Source organism: Mauremys reevesii, linkage group 8, assembly GCF_016161935.1.
Source record: "Mauremys reevesii isolate NIE-2019 linkage group 8, ASM1616193v1, whole genome shotgun sequence".
In the NCBI taxonomy this organism is placed as follows: domain Eukaryota; kingdom Metazoa; phylum Chordata; order Testudines; family Geoemydidae; genus Mauremys; species Mauremys reevesii.
The window spans coordinates 77,801,647-77,829,178 of NC_052630.1; the positions used below are offsets into that span (position 1 = coordinate 77,801,647).

Below are 27,532 nucleotides of genomic sequence, written 5' to 3' on the forward strand. Positions count from 1 at the left end.
ATTTGTTTGTACAGATAGTTTCGTGTTAAAAGGACAAAAGAAAAAATAAAATAAACACATCAATAAAGGCATACTCAGACTATAAAATTATTTATATAGTGTATTTGGTAGAAGCATCTTTCTGTAAAACTGAGTAAAAAGAAGTTAATTATTCAGCTTTCATCTGCTCTCTAACATCAGAAGGCAAAGTTTCAAACAAGGTGTCTTCTACAACCAAGCCAGTCCGCTTCAAAGCTCTACACTCACCAAGTTCAGGCGGGAGAATTTCAAAGTGATTGCCTTTAATATCCAAATAGGAGAGGAATACTAAATTACCAATTTTAGGTGAAAGGACTGACAAGTTATTTTTCCCAATCTTGAGAGTCTTAAGTTTTTTGCAAAAGTATAATTCATCTGGCACACTCTCCACTTTGTTACAAGTGATGGAAAAATACTGTAAACTTTGCAGCACTCCTATTTCCGGTGGAATAAATCGTATATCATTGTAAGACAAGTCTAAGTATCTGATTTTGTTGCATAGGAATAGGTGGGATGGAAGAACCTCTATTTTGTTGTGACTAAAGGAAAGACGCTCTAGGCTAGTGAGTTTCTTTATATGTTCTGGGATATATGTTATACTGTTGTACCACAGTTTTAGGATTGTAAGTTTTCTCAGATATTGAAAACTAACTATTTCTTCTATTGATTTGAGGTTGTTTTCCTTTAAATCCAATTCCTGGAGACTGAGAAGGCTAAAAACTGCATGAGGTATGCGCTCCAAATCACAGTGAACCAGCTCCAACTCTGTCAAGTTAATCATTTTCTTCAGGTTATTGAGCATCACTAATTTGGTGCCATCGTTATGGATACACATTTTTTGAAGATGACTTGAAACATCAACTACAGATTGTGGGATTTTGGATACATTGCTTTTAATGTAGAGAATTTTAAGGCTTTTAAGTTCCCGAAAAGACTCAAGTGTAATGTTTTTGGAAATATCATGACTGAGAGAACCAATTAAGTAGAGCTCTTCTAAATTTCTGAGCCCATACATCCAATGTGGAAGCTCCCTGATGTCATCAAACTTGACGCTCAAGATCTTCAGATTTTCCTTCAGAAAAGCCAAGGCAGCACAGTGGATCTTCACAGAACACTGGTACAAAGAGAGCTCTTGGAGATTATCCAACTGTGCAATGGTTGCTGGTATCATAACATTATTAATTATTTCAAGTTTTAAAGACTGCAGCTCTGTAATTTCAAAAACGGTGTCTGGAAGTCCAGAAAGCATGAAGAGCTGCAGTTCTAGCCGGTTATATGCATTTGTTTGTAGCCTCTGTCTCAATTTATCCGCAGTCCATTCATTGTTTAAGTTCAGCTGTTTCAGCTTGTTTTCACTGACTTCTGACAGGAACACTGCAAATCTCTTTGAATAAAGAGGGTCATATTGATCTATCATGTGAAGCATAAAAGCAAAGTCATTCTTAACATCTGGGATATCATCAATTCCAGTCTCTTGCCGAACATATTCAAAAGAATATTCCTTTAGTGAACGATAGAACAACCAATATAAAGTGTAAAGGCATGTTAGTCCATAGATGCTTACAAAGCACAGGTAGCAGAAGGAAAGTTTAGAGAATAGATGCGCCATGGTATGATTACAGGAAAAATTCTTATATCCTGTCATGTCCTGTATGTCAACATTACAGTCTACTGTAAATTGAACTTCTGAAACTAGTGCACTATTGTAAGCAATAATGATAAGGAATTTAATAACTTTAAGTACAGTCTGACGAACATACATAGCATAGAGCAGATCACTTTCTTCAACATGCAGTCGGAATTTCTTCACCTTTTCAAATAATGCTTTTGCCTGTTCTCCTTCTTTTTTATCCAGTGCCCCTGCCGTCCCCTTATCTACAACAAACTTTTCCGGTATCGATTTTAAAGACTGACTCTTGACCAAAGTGCCTTCTGTGCTAGGTTGGATAGTATTTGACCTGCTTATGTTGTTCTTCCTGTTGTCCTTCTCTTCCGAGTCTTCCCCAGACACTTCAGATAATGCCCTGGTTGTCCAGGGAGAATCAAAACATTTCCCAAGTATGGAAATGAAGTGTTCAATTTTTGAGCTCGATCCAGGGAATTTGAACCAGAAGTTACTACATAGCATGAAGATCAGAGTATGTATAAGGACAAGGTAAGGGAAGTACTTTGCATACCAATGCAGGGCACGTTCATAGCACATTTGGTTTATAAAGCTATACTGCTGAAGGTCTAAATCAGTCTTTAGTCCTTTCATTTCAACAGTGGCAGGAGTAGTGGATGGTTTGGGTGGAGGAAGTGGGGTTGTATTTGGGACTGCATTAGACACATTAGGAACGTGAGCGTGGTTCTGTGAAGGCTGTATTCTTTTTGGAAGGCATATTATTTTGTCTTGCATAACCTGAAACACATAGAAAGATACACTTTCAAATCATGTAGGATAATAGCATCAGCTAAATGTAATTTCTCCTTGACATACTCTATGCTGAGTATTAGTTCAGTGGTTAAGTCCATTATTGTTATTTGTTATGTGCTAATCACACGATTAATATATATGCTAAAAACTAGATTGTCTGACCTATTTAGTCGTTACCATACTTATAAAAATCTTCCACATGTAAACAAACTTATGAAAGAGTAGCTCTGTCTTTGATTTCATGATCATTGCATGAATTCAGCACTAACCAATCAGATTTAAACCTACCACATATACACATGGGCTTATTCTGCCTGAGTGCCCACACTTCCCATTGACTTCAGCAGGAGCTGAGGGAGCATGCCACCTAGCAGGACTGGACCCCACCATTACTTTTTAACTATCTCCAGCATGGTGACTGCTGAAACTTAGGCCATGTCTACACTTACCAGTAGCTTGGCGCTGCTACAATCGATGTAGTGGGTGTTGATTTAGCAGGTCTGGTGAAGACGTGCTAAATCACTGGGAGAGTGCTCTCCAATCAATTTGTGTACTCCATCTCCCCAAGAAGGGTAAGATAAGTCGGTGGGAAAGCATCTTCCCATCTACACAGCGCGGTGTAGACACCGTGGTAAATTGACCTAAGCTATGTCGACTTCAATTATGTTATTCACATAATTGTGAAGTTGGGTCGACTTACTGCGGTAGTGTAGACCAGGCTTAGAAAGCTCCTTTAGATACACTGAGCCAGATCCTCAACTCGTATAAACTGGTATAAAGCTCCAGTGAAGTCAACAGAGTTACCCCGATCAACATCAGTTGAGGATCTGGCCCATTATCTTGAAATTGGGTTTACACATTTGTAATAAACAGGAATGTAAATATTTGTCTGTTTCATTTGAATTGTTTTCACACACCATTTCCCTTGTGGTTTATTCAGTCAAGCAGTTAAGCATGCAAGTGACTGAAACTATGCTTCGTTCATGTCAACAAACACTTGGCTGCTGGCCCAAAAAGTGCCCTCGTTAAGTGGAATTTTTGAATTCATATATCACATACATACATATCTTCTGTACGCAGCAGAAGATATTTAAAAAATATAATACAAACAAACCTATAACTTACATCCTGCACAATTTGGGACATTTATCATTGAAATTCTGGAGAAAATTCCCTGCTGGTGTCAATGAGCAGAGTTCCACTGAAGTCTGCCAGTTTATGACAGCAGAGAATTTGTCCCTTTAACTTCACTTCCTAGGGAATGTGAGTTCCATGTTAGAGGTATTCTTGGATCCAGCAGCGTCAGCTGGATCAAATCCTGCTAAGACAATGTGAATCGGTAAGAAAATGGCATAGGGGTTAAACAGGAAATGATGAGGCTTATTTCATATCAGTGGCAGGAACACAGGGCCAGATTGTGGCATGCTCTATGGGTTTATGCCAGGGGTTCTCAGACTTTTGTACTGGTGACCCCTTTCACACAGCAAACCTCTGATTGCGACCCCCCCTTATGCATTAAAAACACTTTTTTATATATTTAACACCATTATAAATGCTGGAGGCAAAGCAGGGTTTAGGGTGGAGGCTGACAGCTCGCGACCCCCCATGTAATAACCTCGTGACCCCTTGAGGGGTCCCAACCCCGAGTTTGAGAACCCCTGGTTTATGCAGAGGAGAAGCCTCTGCCAAGTCATTATTCTCTGCATAGGTGGGTAGAGCAAAGGCTGTGGGAGGTATACTGCACCAGGTATAAGCCGAGCATAGGGTAAGTCCTAACTGGAATGGGGAAAACTGGGAGGTAGATTGTGATTTGATAGGTAGTTCCTGGGTCTGCACAACTGTGCACTGCCTCATACATAAAAATCACCATTTAGGTGCCCCCTTCCCCTTTTATTTTTTATTAAAAGGGGCAGTTAATGTTTATGTGTCTAAACTTTGATCTACTCTCAAACCTTTTGAAAAGGTCCTTCAAATTTACAGATGTAAAAACAAAAAATATTCATGACCAAATATCTATATTTTTTTAAACAACAGGTTTTTTTTGTGGAGCCCCCCATACATAGTGCTTTCTGCTCCTCGTCAAATTTTGGCTCTGTAGCAACATTTAACTAACCCAGCAGTTAACATCAATTGTTTATGTACCAAGCATCCTCAAAATGTTTTGGCATGGAGGAGGGACAATTATTAATTATGGGTGGTTATGAATAAAATAAGCATATTCATTTCAGCTCTATTCAAAACACAGGGAGAAAAATAAAATTGATGTTTGCCAAATGAAAAAGACAAGAATATATTTTTAAGCCCTTAAGAAAGTTGTAAATAATAGTGAAAAACAAGAATTTAACTCAACGGTCAGGTTTGCTTTGAAAAATTGTTATAAAAAAAGGCACAAATTCTCCTCACGCTCCTTTGCCATGACTGAGGATCATTAAAAAACAAATGGGCCAATTCCTCAGCTGGTGCAAACCAACATTGTTCTACTGACTTCTGATTTTCAGCAGCTAAGGGTCTGGGTCTTAATATTGTATTCATCTGTTCACACAAATTACTCATCTGGGCCAGCAGATTTTGGCATTGCCGGTAGTGACTACAGCGAAAACAAAACTTGACAATGTTCTTCTAAAGAAGGCTCTGTCTGGCATTTTTTGAACACTCCGACAACATGCTTTTAAGTTATACGTTGTTTAGTTTACCTGTAATGTACATCCAAATACACCAATCATCAGCATGGCTACTGAGAGATAGTCCGTAAACACATCCCACCATGGCTTCAGTACTCTGAATGCCGGCTGCTGTTCAGAGAACTGACGAAATTCAGTAACAGGAATCATGTTTCTGAAAGACAGTCAAGAAAAGCTGGTGTTTAGTCATTTCATGCTATCCTCCCCCATTTCATATGACTCATGAAAAAAGATATTTGACTCACTGGGGGAGTGGGGGGGGGAATGCTATTTTGACCTACAATCATTAGGCATTCTGTGCTTCACGTCCTGCCCTCCCAGTTCCTTGGATCTAAAAATGGGCAAAATAGTCACCTCACAAGGGTGTTGCTGGATTCTTCATTCATAGCCATAATGTGTTTGGAGATCCTTGGATAGAAGGCACTCTAAGCATGAGTTACATTAACATATTGTCATCTTAAATCCTTCAGATTTCATACACTGTCAATGAAACCACTACAACTGAAGCATTACTTCACAAAACCATATTAAAAATCAGAGTTATTTATGAGGCAGTGTCTGTATCCATACACTTGCACTGGTGCCCAGTTTGTTGCAGTAATGGTGATGGTATACGGCTCTCTTTATGACTGTCCAGCCAGGAGAGTCCCTTCTGATATCTGTGTGCTTATCTCACAAAAACTCAGCAGAGAAACCAGGGGAAAGTGCTTCTTCAAAAGAGGAAGCACTGGTGTGAGTGACTAATAGGACAAACCTTCTCTTCACTCTTTTTTCTTTTAGAAAACAGTGGAAAAATCCATCCCTTTAAATTATATGACCAGCACTTACCAGTGGAGCACCGTACTTTAGGTATCCTTTACCTGACAGCGTCACAGTGCCCATAGGTGTCACACAGAGGAAAGACTCTTGAGCAAGAGCTAAAGCATGACATAAATTGGCTTTTCTGCAGTACCAGAAGTTGTACTATTTTATGGTCATTGCTAGGAAGACTCCTTCCTTCCTTTTCTTTATTTCCAGCACAAATCTAAATAATTTTGGAGTGATATTGCATCAGGTTTTATTTTAAAATTGTTATTTTTCTATCAAACAATCACAGACAGATACACTCTTTAAAGAACATATAAATACAATTTTAATCTATTAGATGCCATTTAGTGATCCCTGATGAAGCTTTGCTATTTACATGGTTGTCAGCTCAGTCATTGGAAACTGGCATTTTGTGGACAACAGAAGTACCACCAGCTCCAAACATTCAGAAATCCCACATATCATAAGACTGGCTTCAAAATAATTTTTGTTTTGTTCTGATAACAACTTTGGGGGGGGGGGGGAGGGATTGATTATTTTGTGGGGTGTTTTTTGTTTTGGGGGAGGGGAGGTGTTGTGTCTTCTGGCATCAGATCCTGTAGGATTTCATGTTTTCAAGCTTTTCTTCACAACTGTGAGGGGTAGAAATTTTTTTGTAAACCACAGTCTTATGACTCCAGAAGGAAAACTTTAAGAAAAGCACCTAATGTCATGAGAGCTGGCAACACACAGCAAGAAGTGCACTGAGTGTAGGAGTAGATGGGATGAGAAATCATTCTGCACTGAAATCTGTGGGAAGCCCGGGTAAATCAGAATTCTGGTTTCTCTATGTATTTGTAAGTAGTTTTGTTTTATCATAACTGTGTTTGATTACTTTATAGGTAGGTAATTGATGAGGAATTTAGATGAAGACATATGCTACCACAAGGAAATGCTCCTAGGATCTCCTTCTCTTCTCCTCCAGAATCCTGGATAATGAGCATATGAAATGTCAGAACTGCTCAAGAGCACATGACCATGTCACTGTCTAGTCGGTGGTAAACAGACGATGAGGGAGAAATTCCATGAGGAAAGTCTCATCTCTCGCACCCTCTATTGCAGGGCCATCTGTGGAGAAGGATGACCTGAGTCTACCTAAGCGACAATACTAGAACAGACTGAAAATTTTCAGATGCAATGTTTTTCTGTCAGAAAATGTCATATTGAAGCATTCCGTGGGAAACATCAACATTTGGGCTTTTTGTTCTGATTTGGAACAAAAATTCGGAATGTTAGAATTTCCCACAGAATGGAATTTTTTGTCCAAACCAGCTCTAGATAATACTTAGCCCCATTATGGTTTCACAGTAGAAAGTTTATAGATTGGTTACTTTAAAAATAGAAACAGAACAACTGATCTTTTTAAATCAAGATCTACAGTACCTGAAAATTAGTAACCATTCTTTCAGACTAGAGAACCTCACCAGGGAAGAAAAGCACTCAGAAAAGTATTGATATGAACTGGAAAAAAACGACTATTAAAAAAACTTGTCAGGGGTGAGTCAATCTAGTGTTCAGTTTTGTTGTGACAACTATATCAGAATGCTATTTAAGGCACTGTGCAGCATTCTTTACTCAATATATGGTCCCAATGGTGGATGTGAATGAACTAATGACAGTATACAGTGAATACAAGGAACAGGAATTGAATTGTATGTCCTTTGTCCATAGAGTGGGGACTTTCTACGCTTAATCCTTCTTTTGCAATATTTTGCAAACATGGATATTTGCAAGATTCAGATGGAGACCGGTCACAAAGGTATGGAATATTTGAGCCATTTTCTATCATTCTCTCAAGAAACTCAATCATTTCTCCCTCTAATGCAGGCTACCTTTGTGGTACTAGAAGTCACAGCAGAGGCCTATAAGAAATTCAAAGGAAGGTATCTGTATTCTGTATTTTACAATGCTGCTGGATTGAATGATTGCATGAAAAGTGGATACATATAACTACCTCTTCTTTTACAACAGTAGCTTGCTTTTACACATTACGCTTCTAGCCCTGTTACCATGCAGACTCCTTGGAATTCCATAAGCAGAGGATTCCAAAGCTTCAGAAAAACAGACTGCGTGTTTATCTTTTTCAAAGAATTGCTAAATAACTCCTCCAGGCTACACAAGGACTCTGACCCTAAAGAAGTGTTACATTCAAACAGTATTTTATTCATAGATTCATTTCCAATCAGATGCGACAAGGACTTTGCAAACGGAAAAGGTTCAGATTCAATCTATATTCTGCTGACTATTTTAAACAAGTCAGAACAGAGATAGTTTAAAACCAATGCCACATTTCAGGAAAAAGATCAACACATTAACTACTGGAGTTTCTCTTATGTTGTTATTAAAAGGAATTGCAATATTAAAGATGAATTTAAACAATGTGGGTTAGAATTTCAGCTGGTGTAAATTTGTACTGCTCCACTGACTTCAATTCAGTTGCATCCAGTTACTATTTACAGGCACAATACCCAATAGTTTAGGCATAAGATTTGACCTATATTAAATGTTGTTATAATCTGGTTGGAGAATTTCTGAATTCTAAATTCTCTTAATTTTCTTAATTAAAATCATCACTCTCATTCAGGGGCGGCTCTAGCAATTTCGCCGTCCCAAGCACGGCGGCACTCAGCGGGGGGCGCTCTGCCGGTCGCCGGTCCCGCGGCTCCGGTGGACCTCCCGCCTGCGCGAGGTCCACCGGAGCCACCTGCCGCCCTCCCGGCGACCGGCAGAGCGCCCCCCGCGGCAGCCGCCCCAAGCACGCGCTTGGCGCGCTGGGGCCTGGAGCCGCCCCTGCTCTCATTCTCTTTTCTCTCACTTCCGCTATCCCACCTTGCTTTCAAGAAACTTAATAAAGAAAGGGAGGTATGAGCTGGACTATCTGGCATTCTGCTGCTGCAGAGAATTAAAACAAGAAGCCCAAGTTAAACTCTTTTCTGAGAACCAGCCAATGGTGGTATACAAACAAGGAGGGATAAACAACACAAAACAAGCTGCACTAGCTTGTAAACAATTAAAAATAAAATTTAGGGTTTGCAAGATGGAAAACTGGTGGGAGGGGGTCAATAGGGAAATATATTTTTAATATTTCTAGGGAGGTATTTCAAACAATGGAAAATAAAGGAAATTGAAAATTGATTCCATGAATGTGGGGCAATGAGAGGAGATGTGAAAATACAGGCATGCAGAAGAATTTTGGGGAACCCTGAAATTCCACAGCAAAAGAATAGCACAGGGATTGCAACCTTTCAGAAGTGGTGTGCCCAGTCTACACTTATTCACTTTAACTTAAGGTTTCGCGTGCCAGTAATACATTTTAACGTTTTTTAGAAGGTCTCTCCCTATAAGTCTATATTATGTAACTAAACTGTTGTTGTATGTAAAGTAAACAAGGTTTTCAAAACGTTTAAGAAGTTTCATTTAAAATTAAATTAAAATGCTGATCTTACGCCGCTGGCCCACTCAGCCCGCTGCCAGCCTGGGGTTCTGTTCACCTAGTTCGGCAGCGGAGTGAGTGGGCCTGTGGGACCCCGGCTGGCAGGAGGCCGGCAGCCGGGACCCCAGACCACCAGTGGGTTGAGTGGCTCGGCCTGCTGCCGGTCTGGGGTTCTGTCCACCGGCTCCTGTCAGCTGAGGTCCCGGCTGCTGGCCCCATTCAGCCTGCTGTCAGTCTGGGGTCCCAGCCCTGCCCACATAGAGTGGGTACCTACCTTCTCCCTGGTTCGAGCCCATTCTCTTCCTCTCTCTCTGCACGCAGCTGAGGGTGGGAGTGCACTGAGCACAGGGTTGGGGGTGAAGGAACAGGCTGGGGGCTGCGGTGCAGGGTCTGGCCAGGAGCTAGAATGAGGAAGGGGGCTTAGGGTTGGGGCTGGAGGTTTGGGTGTGGAGCACCTACCTAGGACAGCTCCCATTTGGTGCTCAGGGTGGGGGTGGGAATGTGGGGGGGTGCAAGATTCAGGGCATGGGGGTGCAGGAGTCAGAACAGGGGCTGGAGGTGTGTGAGGGAGTGCAGGAGTCAGGGTGTGGGATGGCTAGGTATGTGGGGGGGTGCAGAAGTCAGGGTTGGGGTTGTGGGGGGTGCAGGGGTCAGGGCAGAGGGCTGGGTGTGCGTGTGTGGAGGGTGCAGGGGTCAGGGCAGAGGGCTGGGTGTGCGTGTGTGGAGGGTTCAGGGGTTAGGGCAGAGGGCTGGGTGTGCGTGTGTGGAGGGTGCAGGGGTTAGGGCAGAGGGCTGGGTGTGCGTGTGTGGAGGGTGCAGGGGTTAGGGCAGAGGGCTCGGTGTGCGTGTGTGGAGGGTGCAGGGGTCAGGGCAAAGGGCTGGGTGTGTGGAGGGTTCCTTCATCCAGGCCAGCCGCAGGCGCTGAGTGGGACTGGTGGCAGGACCCCGGCTGGGCTGTGTGTCTCAGCCTGCCCCCGCTCTGGGGTTTCGGCCGCCAGCTCCTGCCAGCCAGAGTCTCAGCCTGCTGCCAGCTTGGGGTTCCTTCACCCAGGCCGGCAGTGGGCGCTGAGTGGGACCAGCGGTGGCACCCCGGCTGGCAGGAGCCAGTGGCAGGAACCCCAGAGCAGTGGCAGGCTGAGCTTCTCAGCCTGCCCCCACTCTGGGATTTCAGCCACCGGCTCCTACCAGCCAGGGTCTCAGCCCGCTGCCAGCCTGGGGTTCCTTCCCCCAGGCCGGCAGCGGGCGCTGAGTGTGACTGGCGGCAGGACCCTAGCTGGCAAGGGGCCAGCAGTGGGAACCCCAGAGCGGTGGTGGGCTGAGCGGCTCAGCCCACTGCCACGTGCCATCAAAAATCGGCTCGCGTGCCACCTTTGGCACACGTGTCGTAGGCTGCCAACCCCTGGAATAGCACATGGAAAAGAAGAGGCCAATGTGGTCTTCTAAAGGAATATGAAGACAAACAAACAAACAGGCATGTGCTGGAAATGGAGATGTGGGGAAGAAGCAAACGAGCACTGAGGGCCACATTCTCAGCTGGTATAAATGGGCACCGCAACTTTGCCTTCAGTGGAGCTTCACGCATTTACATCAGCTGAGAACTTGGCCCACAGAGCCAGTTAATGCTTTCAGGAGCAGATAAGAGCAGCAAAAAGCAGACGGAGTTAATGCAACCGAAAGGAGTTAAGGAGAATAAATAGATGAGGGTGGGGAAGAAGGGAATTGGAGACAAATTAGTCTCATTAATAAATGAGAGAAATTAAATCAAATGATGATTCTAAAATGGCTGTGCCATTGCACTAATCTGCCTGTTTGCAATTGGCCTTCATCAAATTAAATAAAGAAAAGTGGTATAGACAGCTAGGAAGTAATGAAGGTTCTTGCCAATGCGGCTGAAGAGAAAAGTGAATATATTTGATAGATCAGGAGATCCAGATGACCTGCATTTCAGGAAATTAAATAATTCAATTCCTGAACCACTGACAGCTCACAGGAATACCTGCAGGGTGCAGCTGGGGAGGGGTGATGAGAGCAGAGCAGGTTTTCCATTCACCAACTATCCCCTTGTGGGGCTGATAGCCTCAGGCCCATGACAGAGAGGTAGGTTCGTAGTTTGTAAGAGCTTTACTATATTTTTTCTCCAGTGTGTCTTTGTCAAGTGTCTTGAAAAATACACCTCTAACCTGATATAACGCGACCCGATATAACTCGGGTTCGCATATAACACGGTAAAGCTCTGACACGCTGCTCTGAGCAGCATGTTAAGGGTGCCGGACCAGGCCGCAGCCAAGGGGTTTAATAAGGGGCAGAGGGTCTCGGGGGCGGTCAGGGGCTTCCCCCCTCCCCAGGGTCTGGGTGGCAGGAGCTGTGGGAGGGCACTTTTGGGGGTCCAACAGTCCCAGAGTGGCCCGGGGGATTAGCAGGGGGCCGGGAGCAACCTGCTCTGCTTCCCTCGCCCTGGCCCCAGCCTTGTCACCTGAGGGGGCTTGGGGTAAGGGATCCCCCCCCCGCACCCTCCCCCCGCAGAAGCGGAGCAGCCCGGCCCTAGCCCACTCCACTCCACCAGCTCCCAGCCACAGCGCTCCGCTTCCTGCCACAGGTGAGTACAGGGGGCGTCCTTTCTCCAACCTCCCCGCACTCACTGGCGGCAGAAAGCAGAGCAGCCCAGCCCCAGCCAGCTCCACTCCGCCAGCTCCCAGCCGTGGCGCTCCACTTCCCGCTGGGCAGGTGAGTGTAGGACCTTTCCCCAGCCGCCCCCTAGCAACACGGCTGGGGCTGGGGAAGGAAAGCGGAGTGGGCTGGGGCCACGTCGCTCTGCTTCCCGCCACAGGTGAGTGCGGGGGGCATCCTTTCTCCAACTTCCCCGCACTCACTGGCAGCAGGAAGCGGAGCATTGCGGCAGGAAGCTGGCAGCGTGGAGCAGGCTGGGGAGGCGTCGCTCCACTTCCCACCGCAGGTGAGTGCGGGGGGGGAGGGGGGGCACATCCTTTCCCAAACCTCCCTGCACTCACCGACGGCAAGAAGCAGAGCGCCGCGGCTGGGAGCTGGCAGAGTGGAGCAGACTCAGGCCGCGCTGCTCTGCTTCCCGCCGCTGCCGGTGAGTGCCTGTCAGGGGGTGTGGGGGGGGTGGATAGGGGTCGGACCAGTCAGGGGACGGGGGGGTTGGGTAGGGGATGATATCCTGGGGGTGATTAGGGAGGGGGGTCTCTGGAGGGGGCGGTCAGGGTACAAGGAACAGGGGGCAAAGCAAGTTTGATATAACGCAGTCTCACCTATAACGCGGTGAGATTTTTTGTCTCCCGAGGACCGCGTTATATTGGGGTAGAGGTGTATTTCATAATTAAAAACTACACACACAAATGCATCTAAAATACAGTCCTGAATTAAAAAGCTGCAGCCAACAATAGTGCGAGTATAGCTTTTGGGTCTAATAACAGGCTACTGTGGTCATTTTTAAAGAGATTCCTTTTGAGTAACATACTTCATTCTATGTAGAATAACTGGTAGTGGGTAAGTACTAACCTTTAAGTGCACAAGGGCGTTGGTCAAATAAAACTGCTGTGCATGATTAATTTACCTATCTCTGCTTTCTAGATGCAATTTAAATAGGCTCTATGATTGGAAAAGCAGATTCAATTAAATATAAAGAATGAACTGGATAGTGTCCCTTTATTTTATCTATTGCAAGCTCTCTGGGATAGGGAGCATGTCTTTGTAGAGGTCTGTATGGACACTTAACATATTTCCTTCATGGAACACCCAAAAATAACAAAAAGTTGACACCAAGATGGCTGCTTGTATAGAGTTGCTTTTCCCAGGTTCTTTAAGTGCCAAACAAATGTGTTGTGCACAGGTGACATGTAGAAGATGGAAGGATGGAGTTCTCCGTCCCTGTACCAGCAGGTGGATCAACCACTCTGGGAGAATAACTGCAGTCTCCAGGATGTGGCAGAGGCTACTGACTGCTCTGCACCCCCTAAATGGGAGATTTCAATCAGGGGGTTGGTATCATTTGTTGACCCTCTGGTAGGCCCCATCTGTCCCAGCCACCTTCCACACCATCCCCATATCCTCACTGAACAATGCCCCAAGACTGGGTCCCCATACCCAACTTCACTACAGCTTGTCCGCTACATACAGTATAAAATGGAAGCTCCACTGATTTTTGTTTCTTACATGACCACCCACAGGGGAACACGATTTGCCACGCCAAGAATAATGAGTCTGCCAAACTGTAGAGCTTTTCACTACAGGTCGAGCCCTTGTCTATTTTTATTCTTCATGTGGAAGAAGATAATCAATTGTGTTACAACACAGGGAGGCAATCATTATTTATTGTGTGTGTTACAGTCAGGGCCCCATTGTGCTGGATGCAAACATTTAACAAGACAGTCCCTGCCCCCACGAGCTCACTGATGCAACAGGGAGTGAAGAACACAATGGAAGAGGAGAAGAGGGAAGATGAAGATGACAGTAACAGGAATACAGAGTTGTAGGTATAATTAACTAAGTATACCTTGGAGGCTTGAAAGGTGTGGGATTTCTTAAAATAACCAGCTAGGAGATATAAAATTATTCATTAGCTGGCAATACATTTCTCAGTCATGACACTACATCAGTATAGGATAGAGAATGAATGCCATCACCTCTTGAGGGTGTGTCACAAGGCTATGGACTTGATCCCGCTCCTCTGAAATCAGTGGGAATTTTTTCCATTGACTTAGAGGGGCATAAGGTCAGGCAGGCTCCAGCTGAAGGCAGAACAGCAGCAGAGCTGGGAGTGGAAGCTTTGTGCATTAAGACCATTCTGTGATTTTGGGACAGATGGTAACCATGGGGGACTTCACACTATTTCAAGCCAGGAGATCCACTGATGGCAGAAAGTGCTGGGCTAGGCAAAAGTAGCTCTCTTTGCTGGCTTAAATATACTGTTTGTGTTAGTATGAATTATGAAGTGTCTTTTGGGAAAACTGCTGCAAGTAGGTCTCTGGGCTGGTTCCCATACACAAATTATGGAACATTCATCTTCATTAAAACGGCAGAGAGCAATGCATATTTAACATACAGTCTGTGGCAATTATAAGCAGCAATGAACCTGTGGCCTGGTAGCTGGGGGCTGACAGAGTCCTTGTATTGGATGAGTGCTGGTTACACCTGAGTATTACTTCACATAAAACAGTACACTCCTGAAGCTGCACACTCCTGAAGTTGGAGCACTTTGTCACAGACCGTAAACATTTGTTACTCTGAGTAATATTTCAGTGCCACTGTCAAGGGGTACTGTAATGTCTTTGGCAAGGCACCATGTTAAGGAAACAAGCTAAACTGTTTAACGACAGAGGGCCCAATTCTGCAGTTGTGAGCAGATAAATCTTCCCAGTAATTTTTTTTGTTTTTGTCTGCACAGAGACTACAGGATTCAGCTCTTTGGCCAGCTAGAGCGGATAAGACTAAATTATTGTCACAGTTCTGCAGCCAGATCCGCATGGGCGTGCCTGGGGTGCTGGGTTAGGCAAAAGTCACTGCACCCATGTGGAGCCCCACTGATTACAGCCAAGTTTTCCTAGACTGAACTGTAGCAGAATAAGCAGGGCTGGCGCTACCATTTATTGAGGTTGTCTAACACTTCCCATTTTAAGACCTTGTTTCAGTTTGTCATAACTTTGCTGAACTGTTTGGCCTGAAATTTTGCATGCGGAGTGTCTGTCTCAGTCTGAAATAGTTGCTGTTTTTTTATAGATGAAAAATGTAGCCAATATGATTCCACCATTTCTGAAAACAAGGTTGGGGAAAAATAAACTTTTCCCATATTAAAAAATTCTTGAGACTTTTTCTTTGAAAGGCTTTGAAGCAGGGACTTGAAATTTGGTAGGACCTAGTGTTTGTGTCAGGGATGAATCTTTTGCTGTCCATGCAAAAATCTGCCAAATTTAGCCAAGTTATAAGCCTTTGAAAAAATGCAGTTCAAACATGCTCAGTGGAGACTTCTTTGATTTAGTAGCTAGAAATAACAGAAGATTCCACCCTCACTGAGCATGCTTGAGACTCTCACCGCTTCAAGTGCTGACCAGACTGTGAATGCATCATGCCCACAGAGTGACTGAACATGCTCCATCCCCTCACATCTCCTGTGTGTGACTGGACAGTGCGCATGTGCCATTGCTGAAAAGTTACTGAGTATGCCCCCACCCCAAGCTATAGGGGCTCAGAAGGAATTTCTCTGTCATTGGTGCTCCCAGCTACTCCAGGCTGGGCACTGTAACTGACAGTAGGGAGCCTGCCTCTCCTGTGCTCTCAATGAACCCCAGCCCCTGATGGTACCCAGTCAGCATTTTGGCGGATGCGACTGAATTTGACTGTAGAGGGGACAAAGGACAGACCGGGGGAGGGAAAGGAATAAATTGGGACAAGGAGTCTGATAAGCGTGGAACTGGGGGAAAGAAACTGGGAGTTGGAGGCAGGAGACTGCAACTAGTTGGGCGAGCTAAAAATAGTACATGATCACATAATTGATGGGTCTATCATTATTCATATGCACAAAAGGAATGAATTAAGGATGCACAGGCAACCTTAATTCTGGCATTTCCTAACATTTGAGTGCTTGACTTTTATCATCTTAAGAGAGAGAGAGTGAGTGAGAGAGAGAAATATATAATAAAGGTCTTGGCTGACTTGTCTTTCTATTTTGGCAATCATTTTACTATACATTTGAGTAGTGTCCAGCACAGTGGGTACCTAATCCTGACTGGCATAAATAAATAAAACTCCTACTACTAACTTTTTCCTATCTTTTAGGCATTTGAAGGGAACAATACATCTAAGAATGAATCATCCTCCCCTGTTAAGCTTTGAAGCCACAACTATTTTCAGGAGACTTGAAAAACTACAATGAATACAGATCATTTGTAAAGCTCTTGCACTTTTTGCCAGCTCTTCTTTTTTTGGTGAGCTACACTTAGTTCTGTTGATCATAACTAAGAATTTCACAGTGAAAAACATCAATATTTGGGAGCAAGGAATACAAACAAGTGTTGCTAATGCTCAGTAATAAACTCAATTTTAAAGAACTGGAAAGACTGTAAAAATACATTTTTAAAGATCCATTTATGTCGGGGCGGGCAAACTTTTTGGCTTGAGGGCCACATCGGGGTTGCAAAACTGTATGGAGGGCCGGGTATGGAAGGCTGTACCTCTCCAAACAGCCCGGCCCCCACCCCATCCGCCCCCCCCAACCTCTGACACATCCAACACCCCCCTGCTCCTTGTCCCCTAACCGCCCCCTCTTGGGACCCCCGCCCCTAACTGCCCCCCCCAAGACCCCATCCGCTATCCAACCCCTCCTGCTCCCTGTCCCCTGACTGCCCTGCCCCTATCCACAGCCCCGCCCCCTAACAGGCCCACCCGGGACTCCTATGCCTATCCAAACCCCACCCCGCTTCCTGTCCCCAACTGCCCCCCCAACCTCCACCCCATTCAACCACCCCCTGCTCCCTGTCTCCTGGCTGCCCCCTGGGACCTCCTGCCCCTTATCCAACCCCCTCTCCCCCCCGCTCCCTGCCCCCTTACCATGCCACTCAGAGCAGTAGTAGCTCGCAGTCATGCTGCCCGGCAGGAGCCAGCCACACCGCCCGCGCTGCCCGGCAGGAGCGGCGGGCCAGAGCGCTGGTGGCACAGCAAGCTGAAGCTGCGGGATAGGGGGACAGAAGAGGAGGGGCCCAAGGCTAGTCTCCCTGGTCGGGAGCTCAAGGGCCGGGCAGGATAGCCCCACGGGCAGTAGTTTGCCCACTTCTGATTTATGTCCTCAAAGCAGTCATTTTTAGGTCTACATGTTTACTGTGTTCTAGAAACATTTTAAAACAAAATATTTAAAATGTCCTTGGTGGATGGGGCTGATCAACAAATATGGCCTAATGAGTGAGACAATGTAGTAAGAGTCAGGAGTCCGAGCCCCAGCTCTGTTACTAGCTCATTGCAACATCTCAGGCAAGCCACTTAATCTCTCTAGATCTCAGTTTCCACATCTGAGAAATGTGCATAATGAGGCTTACTATCTTTGTAAAGTGTAACAGGATGTGTGGATGAACAGTACTGTATCAGTGCTATATATTATTTTCTCTAGTAAAATCCAGTCTGAGCTGGTAGTGACTGAAAATTGTTCTCTAATGGCTTTGTGAAATTAAGCTCACTTGATACCACAAAGAACAAAAATCCTCCACATTGTAATTAGTACTAGTTGGCCTTCTGTGGACGGACAACACTGAATTGTTCTGTAGAATGGATTATTCTCTCACCTTGAATCATGACCCTGCAGGTCAGGGTTCAGACAAAAAATGGGGCCTGATCCTACCATCTTTACATGGACAATGTTCATCATTGACTTTAATGGGAGTTTTCCTTAGATAAGGGCTGCAGGATGAGGCTTATACACTGTTCCCTAGTCTATGCCTGTCCAGTGCAGAAACAGGACTTTTGTCTCCATGACTATAATTCAGCACATTTCCACATATACAGCATTTAAAAAGATCCTCCATCACTTTCCAGTAAAACCCTGAGTTCTAAGATCCCAGTTTCTAGGATCCCCAGGGCAAGGACTGGGACCAAGACTTTTATATGTGACTAGTGATTCTGTGGCACTTGAGACACTTTAAAGGGTGGCAGATTTTCAGGACGTGCTGAACACTCACCTGAAAATCGTAGCTCTACTGAAATGGAGAGTTTTGCTATCAACTTCAGTGGAGCAAAGATTTTACCTCAGGTGTCTCTAGCTAGGAACCTACATTCACTAGTCACTTTTGAAAATCATGCCCTGTGTCATTCTGCAGACAGATGGCCAGGGCCGGCTCCAGACCCCAGCGTGCCAAGCGTGCGCTTGGGGCAGCATTTTGCCGACAGGGCGGCAGCCAGCTCCGGCGGACCTCCCGCAAGCATGACTGCGGAGGGTTCGCTGGTCCCGTGGCTTGGGTGGACCTCCCGCAGACGTGCCTACGGAAGCTCCACCGGAACCGCGGGACCAGCGGAACCTCCACAGGCACGTCTGCCAGAGGTCCCCCAGAGCCGCGGGACCGGCACCGCCAGAGCGCACCCCGCGGCGCGCCGCCCTGCTTGGGGCGGCGGGATTCTTAGAGCCGCCCCTGCACATGGCACTATGTGCAGATGTTGGAAAACAATTATAGACATGACACATACCAAATACAGAGGAGGAAGTGCAAGAAATGTTTCTTGTTCTATTTTAAGTGTTTGTGACATCATCAACTGCTGCAGAAGAAACTCAGAGAACTAAACTTCAAGACTCAACAGATAAAAATCAGTTTCTCTTTGACTTCTATGCTGTGTTTTAACATGTATGTAGCAGCAATTTTAGCCTACATACAAGTGTATCTATTGCTGCTGAGTTAGGAGCCCAAAAATATTCTTGTTGGGTTTTTTAATACATAAAAGCCATAATACCTTTTCATGTGAGTAGTATAAACACATTTACATGCTCAACTGCTCTCTCAACTTTATTGGATTATGGAAACACAAACGTAGGGCTGGACCATGCACCTCAAAACCTCACTGAGGTCAATGAGAGTTGTGTGTGCACAAGTTATGCAGGACTGAGGAAAGATTACTATTTCTCTAAATATGTTTAAGTAAAGTCCCCCCAATTCTTCTGTCCCAAAAGAGACTGCTTCAAAAGGCATATACAGCATTATGCAGTTTTGGGAATAACACTCTTATCTTAACAGGGTTAACTTATCTTTCAAGCTTAGAACTCTGCTCACAGAGCAGCAAAATGCTCTTTACATGATAAAAAAACCAAACTATTAGATCAAACTCAAACACCGAGTAAGAAGAAATTATTCAAAAAAGTGATATTTTAAGACATCCTAAAATTTGAGAGACTGATTCAGAGAAGCAAAAGTTTTGCCAGGTTCTTCAGAAATTCTTATTTAACATATTCAGATAACACACACAGAGGAATAATCCTCAATTTTAGAGGATACAAACATTGTAAAAAAATAGTACAATTAATTGATTAGAAATATGCAGGGGCCATAGCTTAATACAAATATTCATTATCCATAAATCTGAAGGTGCATAAACAAATGTTACTGATGTAATTAAACATTAAAATCAACCATGACCAGGTCAGGAAACATAAAATATCTAAAGAGATCCATTCTGAGTCTCAAGCAGTTATATCATCTGAAATGTTAAAGACCACACTGTAGTGGAGCCAAAGAAAATTAAAGAAGTGTCTGCTTGCATGATTTATGCCTTTTTCATATAAAGGATCTTTTCTTCTATCCCTTGCATGTGGTACAAGGGGACTTTTTAAAGTTTGCAGTATTCTTATAAAACATTAATCCCAATACACCTGGATAAACATACAGATATTTTCAGCCTGAAATGTATATCACACATTTTTCTCCTTAGTGTAAAAAGCTTCCCACTAGAGACCACATATGTAGGACAGATCAATAATAGAAGCATAGCCCATTTTATACTAATGGTATCATTTTCGACTGGGCAATAGGAAAGGCTAGTTTATACAACTTTCAAATTTTTAAAACGGATATAGTCTACACCAGGGGTGGCCAACCTGAGCCTGAGAAGGAGCCAGAATTTACCAACGTACATTGCCAAAGAGCCACAGTAATACGTCAGCAGCTCCCCATCAGCTCTCCACCTTGCCCCCAGCGCCTCCCACCCACTGGCACAACCCCACTGATCAGCACCTCCTGATCAGCTGTTTCCTGGCATGCAGGAGGCTGGGGGGTGGAGAGGGGGAGGAGCGAGAGCATGGCAGGCTCAGGGGACAGGGTGGGAAGGGGTGGAGTGGGAGCAGGACCTGTGGCAGAGCCAGGGGTAGAGCAGTGAGCACCCCCCAGCACAGTGGAAAGTTGGTACCTGTAGCTCCAAGCCCCCGAGTCAGGGCCTATACAAGGAGCCGCATATTAACTTCTGAGAGCTGCATGTGGCTCTGGAGCCACAAGTTGCCCACCCCTGGTCTACACACATTTAAAAAATAAAAATAAAAATCGGAATGCTGTTTTTTAGGCACTCGGTCCAGATAACCTCATTTCAAAGTCCTGTTCTGAATTAATAGAAAAAGAAATGTTAACAGCTACTGTATATTGATAACTACTAACATTAAGTGGATTCTTACAGGTCATAAAGCTCAAAGGTTTGAAAGATCCAGAAAAATAGATCTGAGTCTGAACTCTTTATAGGACTCTCTCAGTTCATCGGGCCTGGTCTACGCTTACAATTTAGGTCGACATAGCTACAGTGCTCAGGATGTGAAAAATCCACCTAGCCCCCACTGTAGCCGGAGCTAGGTCGACAGAAGATGAATGTTTTTATCAATCTAGCTACCATAGCTCGGGGGCATGGTGCTCCTACAGTGACAGAAAAGCTCCTTCCATTGCTGTGGGCTGCATTTACATTACAGAGTTATACCCACATAGCTATGGCATCATAGTTACGCCACTATAATCCCCATATCTACAGACTTGGCCTCAGTGTCCAGCAGAGTCTGAGGGCAGATTAGAGTTTTCTTAACCAAAAAGTCTTTTGTTATACCACAAAACACAGAAAGGTAACTCCTAGTAGTCAAGCCTAAATTTTGCAAAATAAAAGCTTTAGTTGTCTGGAATTCTGATCGTGATACAGCAGGTGTAGTAGGTTTCATAAAACGGCGTTTAAAATGTGTTTCCTCTGATCTATTTTCAAGATTGCATGAAAAGTATTTATCAGCAGTTCTATGGCACAATGCAAGAGGAGGGTGTCGTTCATCAAAAAGTCATCAAGATTGACTGACCAATTAGAGGACTTGCCTAACAACTGTCTCTCTTCAACTGACAAACAGAAGTTTCATTTCTTACAGTTCAATATCTCCTTTTTCGTTATTGCATTTCAACATGAAACATGGGCACTCCAGTGTGACATACCTGGTATGATACAAAGGGCAGCACTTGATTCTTGGTTTGCTGCATTTAGCAGTTATGTTCAGCATCATGCACATGGTCAGTCCAGATCAGATGCTAGATCTCCAAAGGGACTTGGGGTATGTCTACATGGAAACACTATAGTGGTGCATAGTCACTTTACAGCAATATAAGGTTCTCTTCTGTTGCTGTAGTAAATCTACCTCCCCGAGAGGTGGTAACTAGGTTGATGGGAGAATTATTTGGTCGACCTAGTAATTTCTACACTGGGGCTTAGGTCAGTTTAATTATATTGCACAGGGCATGACATTTTTCACAGCTGAGTGATGTAGTTAAGCCAACCTAACTTTGTAGTGTAGACAAGCCCTTAGGCATTGCAATGCCTAACTTTTAGGTGACTTGCCACCAGTGGAATCCACAACCCCAGTGTGGGCAAACAGGCTCCCTATAGAATGCACGAGGAGAGATAGGCACTTAAGATTAGGATTCACAAAAACCAACACACTGAGTAGGGGAGCCACCTCAACTAACCAGAGGAAATGCCAAGGAGAGAGATGTGGACGCGCACACGTGCCCAGGCTCCAAAGGAGTGAGGTGCCTAAATCTGGGCTGGATTTAGGTGCCTATCTGTGCCTGGGATTTTCAGCTGTGCGCCCTCTCCTGGAGTTAGCCATCTAAGCTGTGGTTTGCAAGAAACAGAGGAGGAGGTGCTGGTGTCCTCCCTTACAACTTTTAGCCCAATGAGATGTGGGACACACAGGTTCAAGTCCCCTCCTCTACCTGATGTGGCGAAGGGATCTGAAGAGAACCCTAACCATTGGGCCCTGGGATATTCTGGGGGAGAGCACTCTCCGTGGCCCCTGTTTAAGTTGTTCTACTGTGTATAAATAATTAAATATGCACAGAGCCAAAGAGAGTGAGAGAATGACTCTACAACCCTGTGATTAGGGCACTCACCTGGGAGGTGAGAGACCCAGGTTCAGTCCCTCTGCTCCACTGCAAATTTAATTACCACCTACTCCTTCACAAGCCATTTTGTGTGAGGTTAGGTTTGCTCTGAGAATGCCGCCCAGAGCAGGCCCCTCAGGCAAGATAGGCAGAGGAACGCCTAGTTTGAGGATGTGGTTTGGCACTTTTATATAAGAATATAGTAGAGAGAAACCAATTCAGAGTGTCTGCTGGACAAGTTTAAAGAAGCTTCCTTTGGCAGAGAACAACAGGGGTAACAGTGCCTGGCCTACCCTGGGAGTGAATGATCCCACTAATGGAGCTATGTGTGAAGGTACAGCAGGTACAAACTGCACGCTCAGAGCCCAAAAGAGTGAAGCAAGAAAGCCTCGTATCTTGTCATTTTTAGGGGAGAAAAAAACCTGATAAATCCACACCATCAACGGTATTCAGAGGTCCCCATTCACTGTGCCATGAGTTTCCAAATAGTGTTATGTCACAAGATCTCAAGACAGAGAGGTTAAGGATAAACTGCAGAGAGAAGCTTTCAGTGCACCAAATGTGTAGAGTTAAATGCTGGTTGAAAAGTTTCCGTGGAATTTTTTTGTGATGGAAAATGGTTTCTCAACTACACTGAAATTTTCATTAAAAAAAAAAACAAAAAAACTTTCCATTGACAATTTTGGGGGTTTCTTAGAAAACCTGAAAACCAAACATTTTTCAGATTTCAGAAAGTGAAAAATGTTTGGTTTTCAGGTTTTCTAAGAAACCCCAAAAGAAAAAAAAAATCAGGTTCATCAAAATTTTTAGCAGAGAAAGAGAAAGAAAGAAAGAAACCCTCTCCAGACCAGCTCTAGAATTAAATACAATACAGCTCCCACGATTGTGAATTGTTCTGACGAATTACCTCTCTCATTTCCCTTCACATTCAGAGGTGTTTGGTTGGGAAGCATATTTCTTCCAGTTAAGGAAGGCCAAATTTCGCTGCCTCTGAAGTAAAGCAGTGTTGTTCTAAGGCCACTGCTCAAAGAAAGGCAAGGTTGTGCATCTCCAGCAGTCCTAACACTTTCTGGCCCATGTGATCACAAGACAGTATAATGCTACCTATTGACCATCCAGCCACCTGAGTTTTGTGTAACTTTCTCACATCTCCACCCAACACACACATTTACCACAAAAAAATATATCCACTAATATGGGCATTCATTTTAAAAAGTGATGAGGGATTTTGGATGCCTCCATTGTTGGGAGCCCAGCCTGATGCACACTAAAGGGGCCTGATTTCCAGAAAGTGCTGAGCACACAACTAAGTACCTTTGTGACGAAATTCAGAAGGATTCTTCTGATTGCCTCTATTGAGAACCAGTATGCACTGGTCACAAATACTGTATGTACAGAGTAATTAGATTTTTAGGGTTGGGAACCAAAAGTTCACATTAACCAATTCACAGGACAAAAGTAAATAATACCATAAAATCTAAAACTGCATATGAGCTGTCCAGTGGCTGCCTTTAAATACTCAGATATTGAAGGAGAACAAAGCAAAAACTTCAGCAAACTTTTTAACAGAATCAGAGTGAGACTGGAAAAGGAAATGATTCAGACACCACAGGTGCTCAGTACAAGGCCTTTATGCTTCAGTGGCAACAATTCAGTCATGTTTACACATAAGCAAGTTGCCATTAGTTTAAAAAATCATAATAGGGCCCAATTCTGTGACATGCTCAGCATCCTCCACTCCTCTTTAAGGTCCAACCCTGCACCACAGAAGTGAAAGGGAGTTTTCAGTAGATGCAGACCATCAAGTGGGAATGAGGAGTGCTGGACTTTTAACTACAAGGATTAAGCCCAAAAATGAAATTGAAAAACATAGATTTTTAATTATTTTATTACATTTGAACAGCACATTTTTTCCTTAGCTTTGTTTGCAATTTCCACCCCCAACTGTTCACATCTATTTTTTTAGAAGAGCTTTTCTCTTTCTTAGCATACTCCATAGTATCCTCAAAAACTAAGTGATCTATACAAGCAAAAGTTTACATATATTTCTAATGATGCTATTCCAAATGTTATGTTCTCTGACATCTAACAAATTTTGTAAGAGAATACAAAACAAATCTATAACCCAAATACTTGTTTGTGAGATAAAAATAATTAATTTTGAAAAAAAATTGCTAATGGAATTATTATAAGGTATATTTGGCAGATTTTCATAAGCTACTCATTTTGCTTGGTCAACTCCGTCTGGTTAACTGGATAAATTACATTTCGTTTATAATGAACAAAAACATCCATCACAAAATAGCATAGCAAAGCTATTTTAAACTGATCTCGAAATCAGGGTCATTTAAATTTTTTACAAAAATCAGAGCCATGTGTTCGTGAGCCTTTAACTATATTTTCTCTTCTGTCATCCCTTTTCCTTATGCTGGGACCTTACTGCTAATTACCAAACCACACATATAACAAATAAGAGCTAGAAATACAATAGTCTCACAACAGGAGCTAGAAATACACATTTTGAAATTTCTAATATAAAATATTCTACTCCTCTGAGCTCAGACCTTCTGAAGTGCTAATCAAATCCACCACTTATACACCCCTTTTCAGAGACTCCTGGTTAGCTTGGAGTACATAAAAAAGGACTGGAATAATCCTTGTTTACAGGATTTCTGTTCATGTCTCTGTAAAGTGACATACGGAAAGCACTGTGGATGGCTTGCATATGCAAGGCTTTCCGTTATTTGTCCCCCCGACAATTATAAACAAAAACAGGTTAACTCAACTAATCCATATGAATCGCAACTATTTTATCTTTCAGCTACTGAGACTTCTTCTTTACCTGAATTCTTCGCAAACCAGAAGAACGGGAACAAGAAAACATGTCACTTACACTAGAAGCTGCTGCTGTTTTCCTTTGCTGTATCGCTACTCCTCAGGGCTGCTTCTACCATGGTAACTCAAGCCTATTGTTTCTAAACAGAAAACCAAATGTCCAGAATTGCTACAGGTTTCAGCGCTGGGAGTTCCTCTGTTGTCATCTACACTGGCTTTATGTTGATGGCAACCCTAAAACGTACCGTGTCAGCAGAGGAAATTCTGAGATTCCAGATAAAGTTTTGCTCTCACAGTGCTACAGAAGACCCTGGGGGGGCGGGCGGTGTGTGGAGATGGACTGTGCACAATGAAATAGCGAAACGTTCTCGGTTTAAACCAGCTCTTCAGTGATGGGTGCAGGTGGGGGGGGAGAGTCCCCATGCACTCACTGACCTCCTGGGCTCTTTAGCTGGGGGAAAAGCACAGGCGACCCCTCCCCTGGCTGCTGGAGGAGCCCAGCTCGGCGCGGCTTCCCAACAGAGCAGCCCTGCCTGTATCGGAAACGCAGCTGCCTGGCCGGTCAGCACAAGGCAGGATGGGCAGGTCCCCAACCTCCCACCCCCGGGAGAGAACGAGCGAGTCCAGGGCTCCTCTGCCGTCCGGGCCAGCGGGGAAAAGGCCTCCGGGCTCCTCTGGATGCTTCCCAGCCCCCGGGCAGCCCCACCTCGACGGCGCCAGCCCTGCCCGCTTCCAGGGCTGCTTCCCCAGCGCCCGGAGCCCGCGGCCGGCACCTTCCCCGGGGCAGTCCCGGGAGGCTGCGGGCGAGGTCTGGCTGGCGGGCTGGGGGCGCGGGCCCGGAGCCAGCTGCCGCCGCCGCCGCGCAGCGCTGAGAGGAGGATGCCGGGCTCCGTGTAACGGAGCGGGCTCCCCGCGGGCACCGGGCAGGGCTGAGATCCCGGCCGGCCGGGGCAGCGCGCGGCGCCTACCTGGGGGGATGCGGCGGCGGCGGCGGGCTGGGGCGCGGGGGTGGCGGCGCTCGTGGCTCCCGGCGGCGGCGGCAGTGCGGCTGCTGCTGCTTCCCCGCTCCACGCTGGGCGCCGGCGAGGCCGCCGCCCCCCGCCCTCCTCCAGCCCCTCCTCCCGCCGCCGCCGCTGCTGTCCCGGCCGCCGACGCCAGGGGCTCGCCGCAGGAAGCGGGGCTCGTCGCCCCCTGGGGCCAGACATCCGGCCGCAGCCTGGCGGGGCCGCGGAGGGGGGGCAGCAGCTGTTGCCGCCGCCTGCCCCTGCCTCCGCCCTGGGTGGGGAGAGGTAACGCGCCTGAGGGGGCCCGGCCCAGCCAGGCTTCAGGGTTCCACATATGCCTGGAGGTTTCATCACGTGACATCGTCTTCAATCAAAGATTCATCTTGAATTCCTGGAGACTCCCGGAGAGTTGGCAGCCCTAGGCCCAGGGCTCAGCTCAGTCATCGGGAGGATCCCCAGGAATGGCCCCCACAAGTCCTGCCAGTACAGCCCAGCAGCAGCCTTGGCCCCTAGCAGCAAGGAGCGGGGAAGAGAGCTGAGCCTTGGTCACCCATCGCTGCCCTGTCACAGTGCCCCAAAGCGAGCTTGGCAGCTTGTAGCCCAGCAAACTCACTGAGCAATAGGAAAAGAGGCAGGGGTCTGCTCCCCCAATCCCTGCCCCCTGGTAGCTGCAGGGAGTGCGCACCGGCTAGGCAGTGTTTGCAGGATCTGGCCCTGGGTTAATGCCCTGCCTGGGCTCCCTAGCCAGTCCCTACTGCTTCTCTTCTCTGTGTCTTTTAGTCTCCAGCCTGTAAACAGGTGAATAATTTCACACAGCTGACTAATGCCATGAGATCAATGGGGCTGTTGCTGGGGGACATATTCCCCGCACAGTGATCTAGCGAGAGAGTGTCACACTCAGGGTTGCAGTTCTTCTGGATTTCCCTTCTCATAGGGAAGTTGCCCTGTTCTCCCTGAACATGCCCCACAGATTTCATCCAGGTGATTTCAGAATTTGTTCTCTGATAGTTTGATATTTATTTGGGATCCCCATCATCCCTCCAGAAATCAGGATAACCTTTTTCATTTACCAAAGGACTTGTGGCTTTAAAATATTTGGAAACAAATGGTAGGAGCTCTTTGGAATGATTCAGGTGGCGGTCAAGGATGTGCAGTACCATCTCGTGGTACAAGAAGAGTTAGTGTGAAAGCTCTTCTGTTCTCCTCTGGGTGTCTGAGAGCCTGGAGCACTTTGATGCACAGATGAAGGAACACTGGGCTAAGATCAAGTGTACCAACCATGTACTTATCCGCTCCACCGATACTGACTTGGACTCCTTATTCATTCCATGGGTGGCGTACGCAAGCCCACTTATCCACTGACACTTTAAAAACCCTTGCACCCCAATCTGGGTCTGTGCCGGTTATGCGATATGTATGTA

At 45.4% G+C, this 27,532-nt stretch overlaps 1 protein-coding gene across 4 annotated transcripts; it reads right to left on the minus strand.

The window, feature by feature from the left end:
- On the minus strand, window positions 1-26,130 carry LRRC8C (leucine rich repeat containing 8 VRAC subunit C). Of its 4 annotated transcripts, XM_039486561.1 has the most exons (4): window positions 26,076-26,106; window positions 25,166-25,247; window positions 5,128-5,269; window positions 1-2,419 (listed from the first exon to the last, which is right to left on the minus strand). In XM_039486561.1, exons 3-4 carry the CDS (start codon window positions 5,263-5,265, stop codon window positions 149-151), a joined length of 2,409 nt encoding a protein of 802 aa, XP_039342495.1. In that variant the 5' UTR covers window positions 5,266-5,269; window positions 25,166-25,247; window positions 26,076-26,106; the 3' UTR covers window positions 1-148. The 4 variants fall into 4 exon arrangements, with proteins under 4 accessions (XP_039342495.1, XP_039342496.1, XP_039342494.1 ...); XM_039486562.1 differs by lacking the exon at window positions 25,166-25,247 and having other exon boundaries at window positions 26,076-26,130; XM_039486560.1 differs by lacking the exon at window positions 26,076-26,106 and having other exon boundaries at window positions 25,166-25,470.
- Between the last annotated feature and the right edge of the window lie 1,402 nt (window positions 26,131-27,532).

What these genes read in the sequence shown, in the direction of transcription:
- LRRC8C (XM_039486562.1), bottom strand. Translation starts at nt 5,265, where the DNA reads ATGATTCCTGTTACTGAATTTCGTCAGTTCTCTGAACAGCAGCCGGCA. An exon ending in TATTTGGATGTACATTACAG is followed by an intron (nt 2,420 to 5,127) that starts GTAAACTAAACA and finishes TATGTGTTTCAG; the next exon opens with GTTATGCAAGACAAAATAAT.